This window comes from Mesoplodon mirus (genome assembly GCF_964341445.2).
Source record: "Mesoplodon mirus genome assembly, chromosome: 2".
In the NCBI taxonomy this organism is placed as follows: Eukaryota; Metazoa; Chordata; class Mammalia; order Artiodactyla; family Ziphiidae; genus Mesoplodon; species Mesoplodon mirus.
In genome coordinates, this window is record NC_138977.1 from 143,985,391 (window position 1) to 144,001,694 (window position 16,304).

Sequence of the window (16,304 nt, forward strand, 5' to 3'; positions counted from 1 at the left end):
GTTGTGAAATTAACTATATTGGGGCAAAACTAGTATTTTTTCAAAAGTGAAGTAAAATAGAGTAGACAGTATGGAACACATTGTACAGAGGAAGGGTAGTATTATTTTTAAAAATTTACATGTTAGTTTTTTATGTGTGTTTCTGTGTACACTTGACCTTTGAACAACATGGGGGTAAATGCACACAGAATTTATAGTTGGCCCTCCATATCTGTGGTTCTTCCACACTGGTGCATTCAACGGACCAGGATGGTGTAATTAAAATACCTGCATTTAAGTGGACCCACATAGTTCACACCGTGTTGTCAGCTGTATAGATGTGAATATGCTAGGCTGAAATGCAAAATGTATTTCTTGGCTGAGGAAAAAAAAATTGAAAGCTGTATTTATTATAGTTAGAGTTTATGATAGAGTGATTACTCACTATTAATAGCAAGGCTTTAAACTCACAGTCCTGATTCTTGTTTTGAATTTTCAAAGCTGTAAATCCTTTAATAATCTTCCTAGGCCTGCATACAAGCAGGCTTTTTCCCCCAAGCCCAGTGCATTTACTTGGGTTTCCATCCCTTTCTTTTCAGTCCTTTGAATGCTGCTGAATTGATTGATACAATTTTATATTTCCTCCAGATTTGTGCTGCAAAGAGGAACTGACTGGCATGGGTAGATCTCTTGCATTGGAAAGCGTGTACTCAGATGATTTCCTTCTGCACTAGTTGGTAAAGGCTATAAATACATGACAAAGTGGAGTGAAAAGTTGGACTATATATGCATTAATACCAAATCCTCAAATTTTTTACCAAAAACACACCTTAATATTTGGTCTGTCTTCCAGGTTGCCTGAAATAGCCAAATAGCAGTCTCCCTGTCTCTTTGGTGTACTTGTTTTTGGTTTATTTAGGATTATCGTCTTGATTTCAGGGATCTCTGTAGCATTTTCTGCTTCCAAGTTAACATTAAACAATAGGTCTTCAAAGCTTTGCCATTACTTGTGACTTTTCAGAACCTCTTTTCTTTGTAACATGAGGGGCTAGTTGGAATTCCTCTAAGTTTTAACATTTGACTGTTGCCTGGAGTTGGGTTTTCTCTTGTTCATTAAGTCATTTATATGCCTTGAAACATTGTTTTGGTGGTTATTTTTCCCCCTAACAATGTTCATCAAAATACCGTACGCTAACACATATAACACATATATATGGAATCTAAGAAAAAAAAGGTCATGAAGAACCTAGGGGTAAGACGGGAATAAGGACACAGACCTACTAGAGAATGGACTTGAGGATATGGGGAGGGGGAAGGGTAAGCTGGGACAAAGTGAGAGAGTGGCATGGACATATATACACTACCAAACATAAAATAGATAGCTAGTGGGAAGCAGCCGCACAGCACAGGGAGATCAGCTCAGTGCTTTGTGACCATGTAGAGGGGTGGGATAGGGAGGGTGGGAGGGAGGGAGACGCAAGAGGCAGGAGATACGGGAACACAGGTATATGTATAACTGATTCACTTTGTTATAAAGCAGAAACTAACACACCATTGTAAAGCAATTATACTCCAATAAAGATGTAAAAAAAAAATTAAAAAAAAAAAAGTTCGTCCACCTCCCAACGAAGAGAAGGGTTCTTCTGTAGAATAGTCACAGGTAGGTTTGGAGGAGGCTCACGAGGGCATGCGTGACCCTGTACCCTCTCTGCACACACGTCTGTGGATCGTCTGGCTGGACAAGCGTGATCCCACCCTCTCTGTCTCTCCAGTCCTGCTTTGGTTGCCTTAGTTGTGAGAACAGTTTTGCTTACCCTTTCACCCTGCCTCTCGGGTCCCTCCCTGCCGGGGCCACTCCTGGTGTCTGCCAGCAGCTCTCACCTGGGAACTTGTCCAAATGCAGCCCCACACATCCCACTCCCAGAGATTCTGATTTTAATAAGCACAGGATTCTGAATTTGTAATAAGCGACGCTGGTGACTCTCATGCTGGTGATTCAAGTACGCACTTCGAGAAGCCCCGGTTTATAGAGTGCCCCCTTGGTTGTTTGAAAGAGTGGCAGGAGAGTTTAAACTTTGTGTACGAACAGTCTTCCTCTGAGGATGGCAAGTCTACTTCTTTCTTGTTCATGATTGGGACGAATTTATGATTTTTATGGAAACCAGGTGGTTTTCTGCCTGGTGGGCTTGTCTCAAGTCAGGCAAGACTCAGTGCTTCTCATTTTAAGACCACTTGCCAGTGACTGCAGAGGTTTGAAACATGGAAGTATAGTGTTCAAGCCTTGTCCGAATTTAAATATTGAGCGATTTAACCCTTTCTTGTTGGCTCCTGTGTTGTGGATTTAGGCTCGTCGGCTAAAATAGATTAAGTTAGATTTAAAATATGTAAATATCTTGTGTTGGGTAAATTAATATTTTAAATGTATCTCAATCATTGGGCATAAGGCTTTGGAGAAAAATGTTTTTCCAGAAGAGAAATAATAGTTTATTTTAGTAACTTGATTATTGATTATTGTACTAATCCTTTTTCAATGTAATCATTACTACTCAGGGTGAAAAGTTTGGACCATTTGCTGGAGAGAAGAGAATGCCCGAAGACTTGGATGAAAATATGGATTACAGGTTGATGTGGGAGGTGAGCATGTGATTGTTGTTTTAAATATTTAAAATATGTTTTTCTTTGTACTATTTAAGGCATGTATAAAGCTAAGTTCATAGATATTGATTCCAGTTGACAAAGCATTGAAATGTTTGAATTTTAAGGAACCTGAATACCTTGAAAGTTTAGCATTAAAATACTGTTGAAATATCTAACTAGACAATTCTTCTGTAACTCTGAAGTTTATATACTTCATCATTAAGAAAGTTATCCATGAATAAGGATGTTTGGATTTCAAAATAAGCACATTCTTTTTATGGATTTAGAATTTGATTTCTGTAAATGAAATCATACTTTTCCTTTAACTTTTATTTCCCAATTGCAGTGTTAATTGCCCAGAAACATTTCTTTTTTTTTTTAACACCTTTATTGGAGTATAATTGCTTTACAATGGTGTGTTAGTTGCTGCTGTACAACGTGAATCAGCTGTATGTATACATATATCACCATATCCCCTCTCTCTTGCATCTCCCTCCCACCCTCCCTATCCCACCCCTCTAGGTGGTCACAAAGCACTAAGCTGATCTCCTGCACAGAAACATTTCTGAGCTCTGTGTTGGAATGAAAATCCCAGCTTAAAATGTACCTTACCTTTAAAAACATATAGTTAAAGAGCTATGACACTGTAGATAGTCTTTTGCAATCTGAAGTCTCTCTGTTGTAGGAATTTGTATATGCAAATGTATATCTATATATTATGAGAATTTTCATCCTAGTTTATGTCAGTTATTTTCATTACTGTTCTTTCATAATCTTTAGAAAAAGAAGGGCCCGAGGGATGGAAATAGAAAAGCAGAGGTGTAGATATTGTTAAACAAAAACTTGGAAAAGGAAACTCAGTCCCAAGAATTTTATTTGGTGGGTTCCATGAGGAGTGTGGGAGCTGAGATGGTATGTATAGGTGAGCCTAAGGGAAGTAGGATCATAAAATCAGAAAGATAAAGAATACTGAAACAGAGAACTACACATAAAATGTCTCTCTGAATGTGCATTTATTGGTTAGGATCTCCAGAGAAACAGAACCAATGGATGTGTGTGTGTGTGTGTGTGTGTGTGTGTGTGTGTTTGTGTTTTCAAGGAATTGGCTCACAGGATTGTGTGGGTGGCAGGTTGGAATCTGTAGTCTGGAAACTCAGACAGGAGTTGATGATGCTTCAGTCTTGAGGCAGAACTGCTCCAGCAAACCTCTCAGTTTTTGCAGTTAAGACCTTTGTTTGGATGAAGGCCACACACAGCTTTGACAGTAATCTCCTTTATTTAAAGTCAACTGATTGTAGATGTTACCCACGTCTATAAAACACCTTCACAGCAACACCTAGATTACTATTTGATTAAATAGCTGGGTACTACCATCGAGCCAAATTGACACGTGTAACATATCATAATATATTATCTGTAAGCAAAATACATTTTTAAGCATCGCCATATTGCTGAAACTGCTTGATGTAGGGAGTGGGGTTGCTTGAGGTTCTTGAAAGATTTCTGAAGTGCAGGTGATGGAAAATGGAAATTCATAATATAGTCTTCACGACAGTTTAAGTGGAAAATGTTATTGATTTGCCTTATTTTAATATGCTGTTTTAATTGTTTATTTTTATAAACCTGAAAATATTTTTAATGGCTTTTACTATTTTTCTATAAGATCTTAATTTTCTCAGCAGTTAATTTTTTTTTTACCGTGAAGGATTTCAAAAGCCAAACATCTATGTGACAAAAAAGATAACCTAAATAAGTTGAAAATGATAAAAATAACAATTTTAAGGGGTTGTTAATGACTTTTGATATTTGTTTTGTTATCTCTGAAAATTTTAGTGTAGTGGTCAGGTTAATGTCTTGCGTAGCTGCTTATGATGCATTGCTAAGCAGATGATGATTATAATTTTTATTTTGAAAAAAAAGACTTGCATATAGGAAACTTAAAGAGGCTGACAGTGCTACCGTAACTCATCTAGTTTTGCATTATGTATTCCTGTGGTTCTTTGATGTCTTTACGTTATTATTTGTTTTTACATACCAGTATATCTAGTCCTCTCACTTTACCACCCAAAGAGCTATTGATTTTATACGTTTTATACATACCTGAACAACGTTCAGGTAATGTTACATTCACATAATGATTGCCATTCTTTATTTTCTTTTACTTCTTATGTTATGCTTGTGTTTTGAATAAGTAATATTTGTACTTTTGACACAATTCAGAAAGGTATTGATGAAGAGTCTCCTTGTCCCCTATAAGCCTGCTCTTTTCACCTAAGACCTTTGATCCCTTTAACCCCTTAGTTCATGCACTTTTTCCCTCCCTCCTGTAGTTCTTCCTTCTCTGAGTCTGGTCTTCAAGGTGGATTGTCGGCCAGTCTCTGCTCTGTCCAGTTGTGCTGCCGGGCAGGGCAGGGGAAGACACTCTCAGTCGTATATCTTCCTGGGGGAGCACTTGAAAAACAGTCAATACCTTTTGAACGGCAAAGATTTACTGCTTGCTGGCTTTAGTCCTGTTCCTTAGTATGTTAACTGAGAGAGCTGCTTCCCAGCCTTGAATTATAGTCTTAAAGTCCATTTTTATTATTTTAGCTTTGGAGGTGCCAGGATTCATAAGGTGCACAGAAAGGAGGTTGACTGGTCTTACCACAGTCTTCTCCTCTTGGAAACTTTTGAGCCTTCTCAAAGGGAGATAATGAACCTTCCCTCCTCTGTGGGTAAATTGGGACCAATCATTTAAGTCATTGCTAATATGCCCCATAGCTCCAGAGTGAACCACCTGCAGCTCTCAAATGTGTGGTCCTTCTCCTCAAGCCAGTGGTTATGGTTATGGAACATAGCCAGGTACTGGGGGTAGTGTTTGGAAAACGATGCCTGTGAGAGAGCACACGGCATAGCTCTTTCTCAGTTTATATTTGCACCTGTGGTGCCACCAGTCCTGGTGGACAAGGCCAAGGGCCCCTAGGTGGCCATTTAACACCAAAGAACTTGGAGGTACCAGTGAGGATGGCACCTATTGGTGTGTGTGAGCCCCTGTTAGTTTGGGGCGGGGTATAGAGGCACCTGAGGGTTTCATTGGGGAGAACTATCATCGTCTGTTGCATCCTCCCCCCTCCCCCCAGAGCTGCAGCTTGGCGCTCACCGATGCCCACTGGTTCAGAGCATTAAACAGCACCTCAGCCTCGTTCTGTGTTGGCCACCAGGATTTGAGATTGGAGTCTGAAGAGACTCAGTCTCCTCTGTCCTTAAGCCTTCTTGATACTTCAGATTTTTACTTTTATTTTAAAATAAACTGCATCAGGAAAAGAATTCTGGATTTCTCAGGCCTCAGGCCAGTTACAGAGCTTGAGCTTGGAAACCAGTGCTCCACTGTAAACGCTTCCCATTGGTAATTTGATGGAACGTGCCCAGGTGTTTGTATCGTAGTCTATTCTTCCCTTAGTTAGAAGTCTTTTTGCGTACTTTTTCCCAGGTGGTTTGGAGCTTGAGATACATTTCCTTCCACTGTCTACCTGCTCAGACTTGCTCTAAGACCAAAATCCGTTCATGTAATGTTGCTAAAACTCTCAACAACCCTTTGTTTTTAAATCTCCAACATCTTCTCTTTCTATAATATTTTCTTCAGTATTTCAAACCACAGTTCAAATACCACCTCTGCAGAGACTGGCTCTTACTCTAGCACATACCTTTACGTTTCGGTACCTGTAGATTGCAGCACAGATTGTACATTTTCATCGCCACCTGCTCAGCCTATTATTCAAGTATTCCAAAGGGGCCGTTGATGAATCCAGTGTTTTCTTTTTTTTTTTGCGGTACGCGGGCTTCTCACTGTTGTGGCCTCTCCCGTTGCGGAGCACAGGCTCCGGACGCGCAGACTCAGCGGCCATGGCTCACGGGCCGAGCCGCTCTGCAGCATGTGGGATCTTCCCGGACAGGGGCACGAACCCGTGTCCCCTGCATCGTCAGGCGGACTCTCAACCACTGTGCCACAAGGGAAGCCCTCCAGTGTTTTCTTGAATGCTCCAAATGGCTCTGCTCTGTTGGCCATGCCTCTTCCCTTCTTTTCCCAGAGCATCCTCTTGCATTGTCTGCAAGAGGTTTTTGTGTGGAAACTGGCCTGGTAAGTTCTCAGAACTTGGCCTTTCTAGTTTCATGCTGTTATGGTCAGAAAAGATGATTGAGATAATTTCTATACTCTTAAATTTGTTGAGGCTTGTTTTGTGCCCGAGTATGTCATCAGTCCTAGAGAATGTTCCATGTGTACTTGAAAAGAATATGTATTCTGTTTCTTTTTGGATGTAATGTCATGAAAAAATTAAGTCTAACTGTTCTGTTATATCATTTAGGATCTCTGTTGTCTTATTAATTCTTTGTCCGGAAGCTCTGTCCATCTATGTGAGTGGGGTGTTAAAGTCTCCTACTATTATTGTATTCCTGTTGATTTCTCGCTGTATGTCTGTTAGTATTTGTTTTATGTATTTGGGTGCTGAATATAAAATCCTTTTATTGATCCTTTTATCATTATATAGTTTCCTTCTTTATCTTTCTTTATGGCCTTGTTTTAAAGGCTATTTTGTCTCATATGAGTATTGCTACCCCTGCTTTCTTGTTATTTCTGGTAGCATGAAATATCTTTTTCCCTCCCCTCACTTTCAATCTGTGTGTGTCCTTTGCCCTAAAGTGGGTCTCTTGTAGGTAGGTCTCTTGTTTTTTATCCACTTTTGTATATCTGTCTATCAAATATCTCTTGTATTTTATCTTGTTTTTTTATCCAATCAAAAGACACAGAGTCTGCCACTCTGTGTCTTTTGATTGGAGCATTTAGTCCATTGACATTTAAAGTAATTATTGATAGATATGTATTTATTGCCATTTTAAACCTTGTTTTCCTGTTGATTTTATATTTCTTCTTTATCCCTTTCTTTTTCTTTTTCCTTTTGTGGTTTGATGATTTTCTTTTGTATTATACTTATGTTCTCTTCTTTCTGGTTTTTGTGAATCTATTTTATGTTTTTGATTTGTGGTTACCCTGTTTTTTTCAAGTATGTTTAATCCCTTCCTATCCCTACTTGCCTTAGACTGGTGGTCATACAGGCTCAAATATATTCTAGGGGAAAAAAAAAAAAGTCTACATTTTCTTACTCTCCTCTCCTACATTTTATGATTTTGATGTCCTTTTTTACATCTTCACTTTCATCCTTTTGCTGTTCACTGTGGTTGTCATCACTTTCACAGAAATTTTTTAATTTCGTTTTTTCTTTTTTAATCTGTGTACTAGCTATTTAAGTGATTTACTTTCCAATTGTGATTTTCTCTTTCCTATAGATTCTTCTTCTCTGTTTAGAGAAGACGTTTCACTATTTCCTTTAGGATAGGTTTAGTATCGCTGTATTCTTTTCTTTATTTTTTTTTATTAAAAAAATATTTATTATTTGGCTGCGCCAGGTCTTAGTTGTGGCACACGGGATCTTCATTGCCTCATGTGTGATCTTTGTTGTGGCATGCAGGATCTTTAGTTGTGGCACACAGGATCTTCATTGCAGCAGGTGGGATCTAGTTCCCTGACCAGGGATCAAACCTGGGCCCCCTGCATTGGGAGCGCGGAGTCTTAACCACTGGACCACCAGGGAAGCCCTGCTGTATTCTTTTGGTTTTTGCTTGTCTGAGAAATTCTTTATATCTCCTTCTATTCTAAATGATGATCTTACTGGGTAGCGTATCCTAGGTTGCAGATTTTTCCCTTTCAGGACTTTGACTGTATCTTGCTGGTCCATTCTGGCCTGCAACATTTCTGTAGAGAAATCAGCTAATAGCCTTCTGGGGGTTCCTTTGTAATTAACTCTTTGTTTTTCTCTTGCTGCCTTTAGAGTCTTCTCTTTATCTTTAACCTTCATCATTTTTCTTATAATATGTCTTGGTGTAGGTCTGTTTGGGTTTATCTTGTTTGGGACCCTCTGTGCTTCCTGTACCTGGATATCTGTTTCCTTCTTCAGGTTTGGGAAGTTTTCAGCCATAATTTCTTCAAATACATTTTTGATCCCCTTTTCTCTTTTTTTCCCCTTCTGGATCCCTATTTTGCATAGATTGGCATACTTTATATTATCCCATAAGTCTCTTATATTGCTTTCATTTTTTTTTTTTAATTTGGCTTTCTGTCTGCTGTCCTGATTGGGTGATTTCTGTTATTCTATCTTCCAGGTCACTTATTTATTCTTCGGCATTATTCATTCTGCTATTCATTGCCTTTAGCTCAGTTTCTGTCTCTGCAAGTGACTTTTCTAATTTTTCTTGGTTCCTCTTTATAGTTTGTAGTTCCTTTTTCCAGTACTCTGCATTTCCATGAATGGCCTTTCTTAATTCCTTCAGTATTTTCATTATGTCCTTTTGGAAATCGGTGTCTTTTAGACTGAAGAGGTCTGTTTAATTGTTTGTTCCTTCAGGGGAATTATCTTGGTCTTTTAACTGGGAGTGGTTCCTCTATTTTTTCATTTTACTTATATATTGCTCTTACTCTGTGAGTTTAGGAGAAACAGTTATCTCCTGTGGTCCTGGAGGGCTATTTATATGTCTGGGCGTCCCCGTGTAGCTTGTGTGGGTTAATATATTTGGCCCAAGGGCTGTTCTTAGTGTGGATGCCTGTCGCCTCTTTCTTCAGTGTGTGCTGGTTGATACCCCCTTGATGGGGGAGTGCAGACGCGCGGCTGGTTTTCAGTCCGGGGCTGGGGGGAGGTGGGCGGGGGGTGGTGGTGGAGGCTCGGGCATGCCCCTGGAGCACACGATGGGAGCCGAGGCGGCTCCCGGACACTCCTGGAGTCTGCGAGGGTGGTGGCGGGGGATTCATAACCACTCCTGGCATCTGGGCGGGCAGCAGTGGTGGCTCGCGACTGCCCCTGGAGCCCGTGTCGGCAGTGTCCTGCTCACTGCGAGCATGTGCACGGCAATCCGGGTTCATCCTCTCCCTTCCTGCACCCTCCAAACCATGGCGACTGGCCGATAAGGTGACCCAGGCTTCCTCCGCATACACCCTTCGTTGCAGTCGCACTGGATTCCCCACCCCCGCGGCTGTTTCCACACAGCCATCCCCAGTCCTCTCCCCAGTTCTGACCTCCGAAGCCCGAGTTCCAGCACCTAGCCCTTGCCAGCACGTGTCAGGCTGGGGGGTGCAGGACTGCGGCACTGACTGTCTGTGCAGTTCTCCCTCTGCTCTGGCTGCTGCCAACCGGCTGCTGAAGTTCTCCTCCGGGGGTCTGATTCTCCCCTTCTGTCCCGGCCGATCTACCTGCCAGTGAGGGGGCTTCCCAAGGTGAAGGAACCTTTCCTCTTTCACAGCTCCCTCCCAAGGGTGCAGGTCCTGTCCTGATTCCTTTCTCGCTTTCTTTCTTTTTTTTTTTTTCCTACCCAGTTACACGGAGATTTTCTTGCCCTTTCAGTAGTCTGAGGTCTTCTGCCAGTGTTGAGTTTGATATTCTGTGGGAATTGTTCCACATGTAGACGTATCTTTGATGTATTTGTGGGAGAAGTTGAGCTTCACGTCCTACTACACCACCATCTGGATCGCTGCCTATACTCTTGAATCTTTCCCTTTGTACCAGAAGTGTACAGAGTGGGTACTTGATACTTTGCTTCTTAAATCTTGGTCTTTGTGGCAAGAGCTGGGCCTGCAGAGGAGTTCTGAATATATTTGTCCATCAGCCATCGCACGGAGACTTGTGGCCTGACTCACAGGTTCAGTTTGCAGCATCTCAGAGAGCATGGGAGAGAGAGACAGGTCTGCAGTCTGCTGTGGAAGGCACACCCTGAGTCTGATGGCAGGTCTGCTTAATGCACAGCAGGGGGCTGGGCATGGAAAGGAGTGACAGTCAGGGTCTTAACAATTAGATAAAGAGAAGGAACCATGAAGGAGAGAAACCCAAAGTATATTTACTCTAATTTCTCTCTCTCATGGAGGAAAAAGTGAGGATACATGAAAAGGAGGAGTAATAGTTCTTGCTGAGAATATATATATATGTAGAATTAGCCTTTCTCTTTTCTCATACTGAGAAATGATGAGGCTCTTTGGAATTCTTTACAAAACAGAAATAGGCAGGGTAAGTGAAACATGATAGAAAGAGGAAGGATACCAGGGTCAGACAATCTTTAGTCTGATTTCGCCCTGAGGATCTAGTAAAGCTTTTGCTGTCTTGGGAGTTTATGTTTCAGCAGGGAAAGATAGATATAAAACACCTTTAATGAGTAATATAAAGAAAGATAGTGATATGGGTATAAAGAAAATAAAACAGGGCAAGAAAACTTATCTCAGATAAGAACTTGAACACATTGATATTACTGCTGAGAGCAGCTACAAAAAACAGATTAAACATAAAAGTGATTTGTGTAAGGCCATCAAAGAGCTATTAAAGCAGAGTACTAGAGTACTGTGGTTCCAGAGAGGAGAAAACTTTGAACAGATGAATCAGTAATCTATAGCCTTTTTTTTTCTTGAGGAAGTGGTCAGAGCTTTGGTGATTCTGGATATGGGCAAGAGGCTGAAAATTTGACCTCAGCCCAAGTAGAGGTTAGTGTTTGAGCACAGAGAAACAGGTAGAGCTTTTGGCAGTCTTGAGAGGTTGGAGTGACAATATTGGAGACCCAAAGGTACTGAAAAACATTGCTGTCTCCTACTCTAGACATTTGCGGAATTATGAAGCTGCATGACAGGCTGCTGTAAAGTTAAACCACATACTTCTAAAAGGCAGAGTGTTCTACAGGCTCATGTTGCTGTGGAGGGCCTCTCAGTGCACATCATACTTTTCATTTGGAAGCACTGTAGGGTGGTGCTGTAGGAATAGGATCGACTGAGGGCCACCCCCAACCCAAAGCCTGCCACAGCTGCATCCAGCTTTGAATCAGCTCACTCCTTGATTAGCTTACAGTGAACAGATTCTACTCTGCCTGGCAGAGGTTGGGGTGAGCCTACTCTGGAGAAATATAATATCTGGGTCCTCTAAAGTTCTTTTACTACACAGCGTCCAGCATTTAATAGAAAATGACTAGATGCTAAGAGATAGGACCATGTGACTAAAACCATGAGAAAAGCTGGACAACGGAAACTGACATAGGATTCAGGTATTGATTGGAGTTAGCTGATGAGGACTCTAAAATGAACATGATTGATATGTTCTAGCAAATGGAAGAAAAAAGTGAAACAAACAGATGAAAAGATGGAGAATTTTATTAAAAAATTGGGAGGTATGAATGCCAAATGGAGATTCTAGACAAGAAAAATATATGAACTAAAATTGAGAGCTCAGTGTTTGAATTAGATATTAGATATGACACAGCAAAAGACAGGATTAGTGAAGAGGAAAAGAAGTCAATAGAAAATGTTGAAAATGAAGCACAGAGACTAAAAATAAATATGTGAGACAGTGAATACATCTAATGTATCTGTAACGTTAGGATCATTTAGCATTTGAAGAAGAGGGAGAAAATGGGGAAGAAGCAAATTCGATGCAATAATGGCTGAGAATTTTCCAGAAGTGTTAAAAAACATTACCTGATGATTTGAAGAAGCTCTGTGAGCCTCAAGCAGCACTCCTATAAAGAAAGCCACACTCAGGTATATCTTAGTACAACTATGGAAAACCAAGACAATCTTTAAAGCAGGCAGAAAAAAAAGAGACAGTACCTTCAAAACTGAAACAATAAGACTGATAGCTGCCTTTTAACAGAAAAGATTTTAAAAAAAGGTAGTAAAGATAGTCAACAACTGAAATATATTTTTAAGGGAATAGAAAATAGTTGCCAATCTAGAATTCTATAACCAGCAAAAATATTTTAAAATGAAGGTATAGTTCTCTGGGCCTCTTCAAATGTGATCATCTCCCTGTGTGACTGTGCTTTGGATTTGCTTCACAGCATTAGCCTCAACTGTGTCTTCACTCACTCTTCAAATTTGGAAACGAAGACTACGTCCAGATCCCAGCCAGAGGAAAAATTTGCTACTCTGGATTCGCTGAAGGGAGGGAAAGAACAATAGGAAACATTTAGATACACAGATACTGTATAAATTGAAATTAACAGGCTTTACAAACAACCAGTGAGGAAAATTTCAAATATAACAAAAGTGTTAACAAACTCTGCAAACTATTCAAAGGAGGTCATAATTGATCTCCCAAATCCCAAATTTAAGGGCAGTGTTTGCTGACCATGTGCAGATGACTCTCTGGCTTGGGGATGAGAATGAAGGGATGCTGAATTATTTTCTCAACTGAAGTGACAGAATTTGAAGATATTAAATCATATTACAAACATGTTTTAATTTTGCTAAAAGTCCTTGCTTTAAAATAAGCTTCTTTGCAACTCATTTTATCTCAATAAGAGTGGCGACCCATCTTCAATGTTGACTGAAATCAAATGGGAATCTGGGAAGGACCTGATGAAATGTTTATGTCAGACACAAAATAAAGCTGTCTTGAAGAGGTAGCATGAAAAAAATCTCAGATATTCTTCACCTTGTTCACTGATGATATGGGTGCAGGTGCATGCAAATTAAGAGAGTTCATCAAAGATGATATTTGGCCATATCTATTGAACCTATTGATGATAAAGAAGGAGAAGGAGAAGCAGCTGATGTTCATAATGATGGAGACTTGGTACATGTTGATGATGAAGAGGATGAAGGTGAAAGAGAAGATGAAGATGGTGATGATGTGGAAGAAGAAGAAAGTTTGAAGAGGAAGATGACTAAAAGAATACTAATAGACTCCAACATTCCTTTTATTTAAAGATTTTTTATATTCTCTTTTTTTTTCGCGGTACGCAGGCCTCTCACTGTTGTGGCCTCTCCTGTTGCGGAACACAGGCTCTGGATGCACAAGCTCAGTGGCCATGGCTCACAGGCCCAGCCGCTTCGCGGCATGTGGGATCTTCCCAGACCGGGGCACAAACCCATGTCCCCTACATCAGCAGGCGGACTCTCAACCACTGCGCCACCAGGGAAGCCCCCAAAATTTTTTATATTCTCTTGAGCAAGTTGCCATCTCCAGTTTTTTCCCTCTTATGCTTAGTTCTCTTGTCCTAATGAGATTTCTTTATTTTTTTTGTCTCATAAAATAAAGAGATTGCCCACTTATTTTGTGGGAGACCGTCTTGAGCAAAATACAATGGGGAAAAATCTCTACACATTTCTGTTTTTTTTTAAGATTTTTTTTTTAAATGTGGACCATTTTTAAAGTCCTTGTTGAATTTGTTACAATATTGCTTCTGTTTTATGTTTTGGTTTTTGGCCACGAGGCATGTGGGATCTTAGCTCCCAGATCCCTGGTTGAACCCATACCCCCTGCATTGGAAGGTGAAGTCTTAACCACTGGACCTCCAGGGAAGTCCCTCTGCACATTGCTGCTTCAAGTTCCTTTTTATCCCTTCTTGTCTCAAAAAATGTGAAAGTAGTGATGTGGAGTTAACACATCACCATGCACTGTGGGGAAGAAGAAAATTTTCTCCCTTTGCTCTGCCAGAAGCTGGAGGGTGTTCATCTTCCTTGTGCTTAAAATTCTTGATTTTTACTTCTTTAAAGTGCTCAGAGATTACATTGTGACTCTATGTAATATGGGCATTTAACGTTATCACCATGTACATGCACTTTGTTAAAAAAATCTAATAAAATGGAATTATATTGAGTGAGGAGAGGATGGGTTTGAGATGTTAGGGCATTTGAGTGTTTGTAGGAGAGGAGAGAGAGAATGGGGCAGAAACAAATTTGAAAAGATAATGGCATGAAAGTGTGTATTTTGACAACATAAATTTCAGACCTTACAAATTTGTTTAGTAAGTCGTACTGTTAAAAAAAATTAAAGATGTTTTCAGACAAGCAAAACCCAGCAGACCTGCACCAAAAGAAATACTAAAGTAAAGGTAGCTCTTCTGGGAGAAGAAAAATGAATCCTGATGGAAACTCAGAAATTCAGAACAGGGCAAAGATCAACAAAAGGTAAACATATGGGTGAGTAAACATAAATATTGATGGTACTAAACAATTATAGTAATGGTTCGTGAGTTTAAGAACATACACAATTTGTATAATGGTAGGACAATTTGAAAGGCAAGAGGGAAGCAAATGGAATTAAAGCTTTTCGAGGTTCTAGCATTATCAGGTAAATTTATCTAACTAAATTATCTAAAATAATAGTAGAAGATTGTTGTAACTAACAAGTTAAGAAAAGGAAAATGAGATAATTTATAAGATAATTTTATTAATGAAAAAAGCCAGGTAAGAAGTGAGGAAAAAAGAACTGGCTCATATAGAAGGTAAATACCAAAATTGTATCTATAAATCCAACTAGATTAGTATTTGTATAAAATTTAAATGGGTTAAGTGCTTCCATTAAAACACTGTTATTAATGGATTGGATCCCCGAACCAACCAATGTCCCTTAACAGGCAATTTTAAAATATAAAGACAAAGAAAGCCTGAAAATAGAAGATGGAAAAAGATATATTGTGCCATTACAAATGGAAAGAAATCAGGTGTAACCTTACTGGTATTTGACAAAGTGGACTTTAAGGAAAAGGCATTACTAAAAATAAAGATGGTCCATACACTAGACGATGTACATGTTCCAAATATGAAAGCAATCCAGATGGAAGACTTAAGCACATCTTTCTCAACTGCTGATGGAGTAAGCAGGAAGATAAAACTGGAAAGGATAGAAAGATAATCTGATCAATATAATTAACATACATGGTCTAATTGACATATATAGAACACTGTACCCAATGATAGTTCATCAAATAATGCACATGGAACACTTACCAAAATTAACCATATGCTGAGTCATAAAGCACAAGTCAATTGATTTCAAAAGGTGCAATCTCATTAAAAATTCTAGCAAGTTTTTATTTTTATTTTTATCTTTTGGTGGAAACTGATTCTAAAATTTATGTGAAAATCTGAGGGGTCATGAATTACCAAGGCAGCCTTAAAGTGAAAGAACAGAACTGGAGGACTTACCAAACATCAAGGCATATTATAAAGGAATTATAATTTAATACTGTTATACTGGCGCAAGAATAGACAAGAAGACATTACTTTTGACAAAGATGTCATTAACAACATGGTGGGAAAAGGATGGCGTTTTCAATAATAGTGTCAGGTCAAAATAATTTTCTTATGGAAAAGTACTTTATCCATAACTCACATCATATATAAAAAGGTCAGTTTAATACGATTATAAATGTAAATATGTCAGTTAAAAACAGTAAACCTTTAGAGGAAAATGTTGAATACCATGATCTTAGGTGGAGGTTTCTTAAATAAGAAATAATAAACACTGTGAAAGGCAAAATGATAAATTGGAGAACAGTAAATACCATAAAGGGAATGAAAAAGCAAATAACTGAGGGGGAGAATATAATGTAATGTATTTTTCTCAAAAAGGATTTGTATCCAGAATATATTAAAAACTACAAATCAATTAAAAAAAAATGGCCCAAACACTTGAACGGGCACTTTACACAAGAAGATACCTAAATGGCCAGTAAATGTGAAAAGATGGTCATCTTCATTAGTCATCTTGGAAATGCAAACCAAAAGCACAGTGAAGTGCCATGATATAGTCACCAGAATGACTAAAATTGAAAAAACAGATAATGTCAAATATTTACAAGAATTATCTGAAACTCTCATACGCGAATGCTGGGTTTTTAAATCG

At 39.2% G+C, this 16,304-nt stretch overlaps 1 protein-coding gene across 3 annotated transcripts in view; it reads left to right on the forward strand.

Moving 5' to 3' along the window:
- PRDM5 (PR/SET domain 5) overlaps window positions 1-16,304 on the forward strand; it is a 221,318-nt gene that overhangs the window by 15,414 nt on the left and 189,600 nt on the right. For all 3 annotated transcript variants that reach the window (XM_082609872.1, XM_082609873.1, XM_082609874.1), the window contains exon 2: window positions 2,530-2,613. In XM_082609872.1, the coding sequence (XP_082465998.1) occupies window positions 2,530-2,613 (84 nt within the window). The remainder of the gene's footprint in view (window positions 1-2,529; window positions 2,614-16,304) is intronic.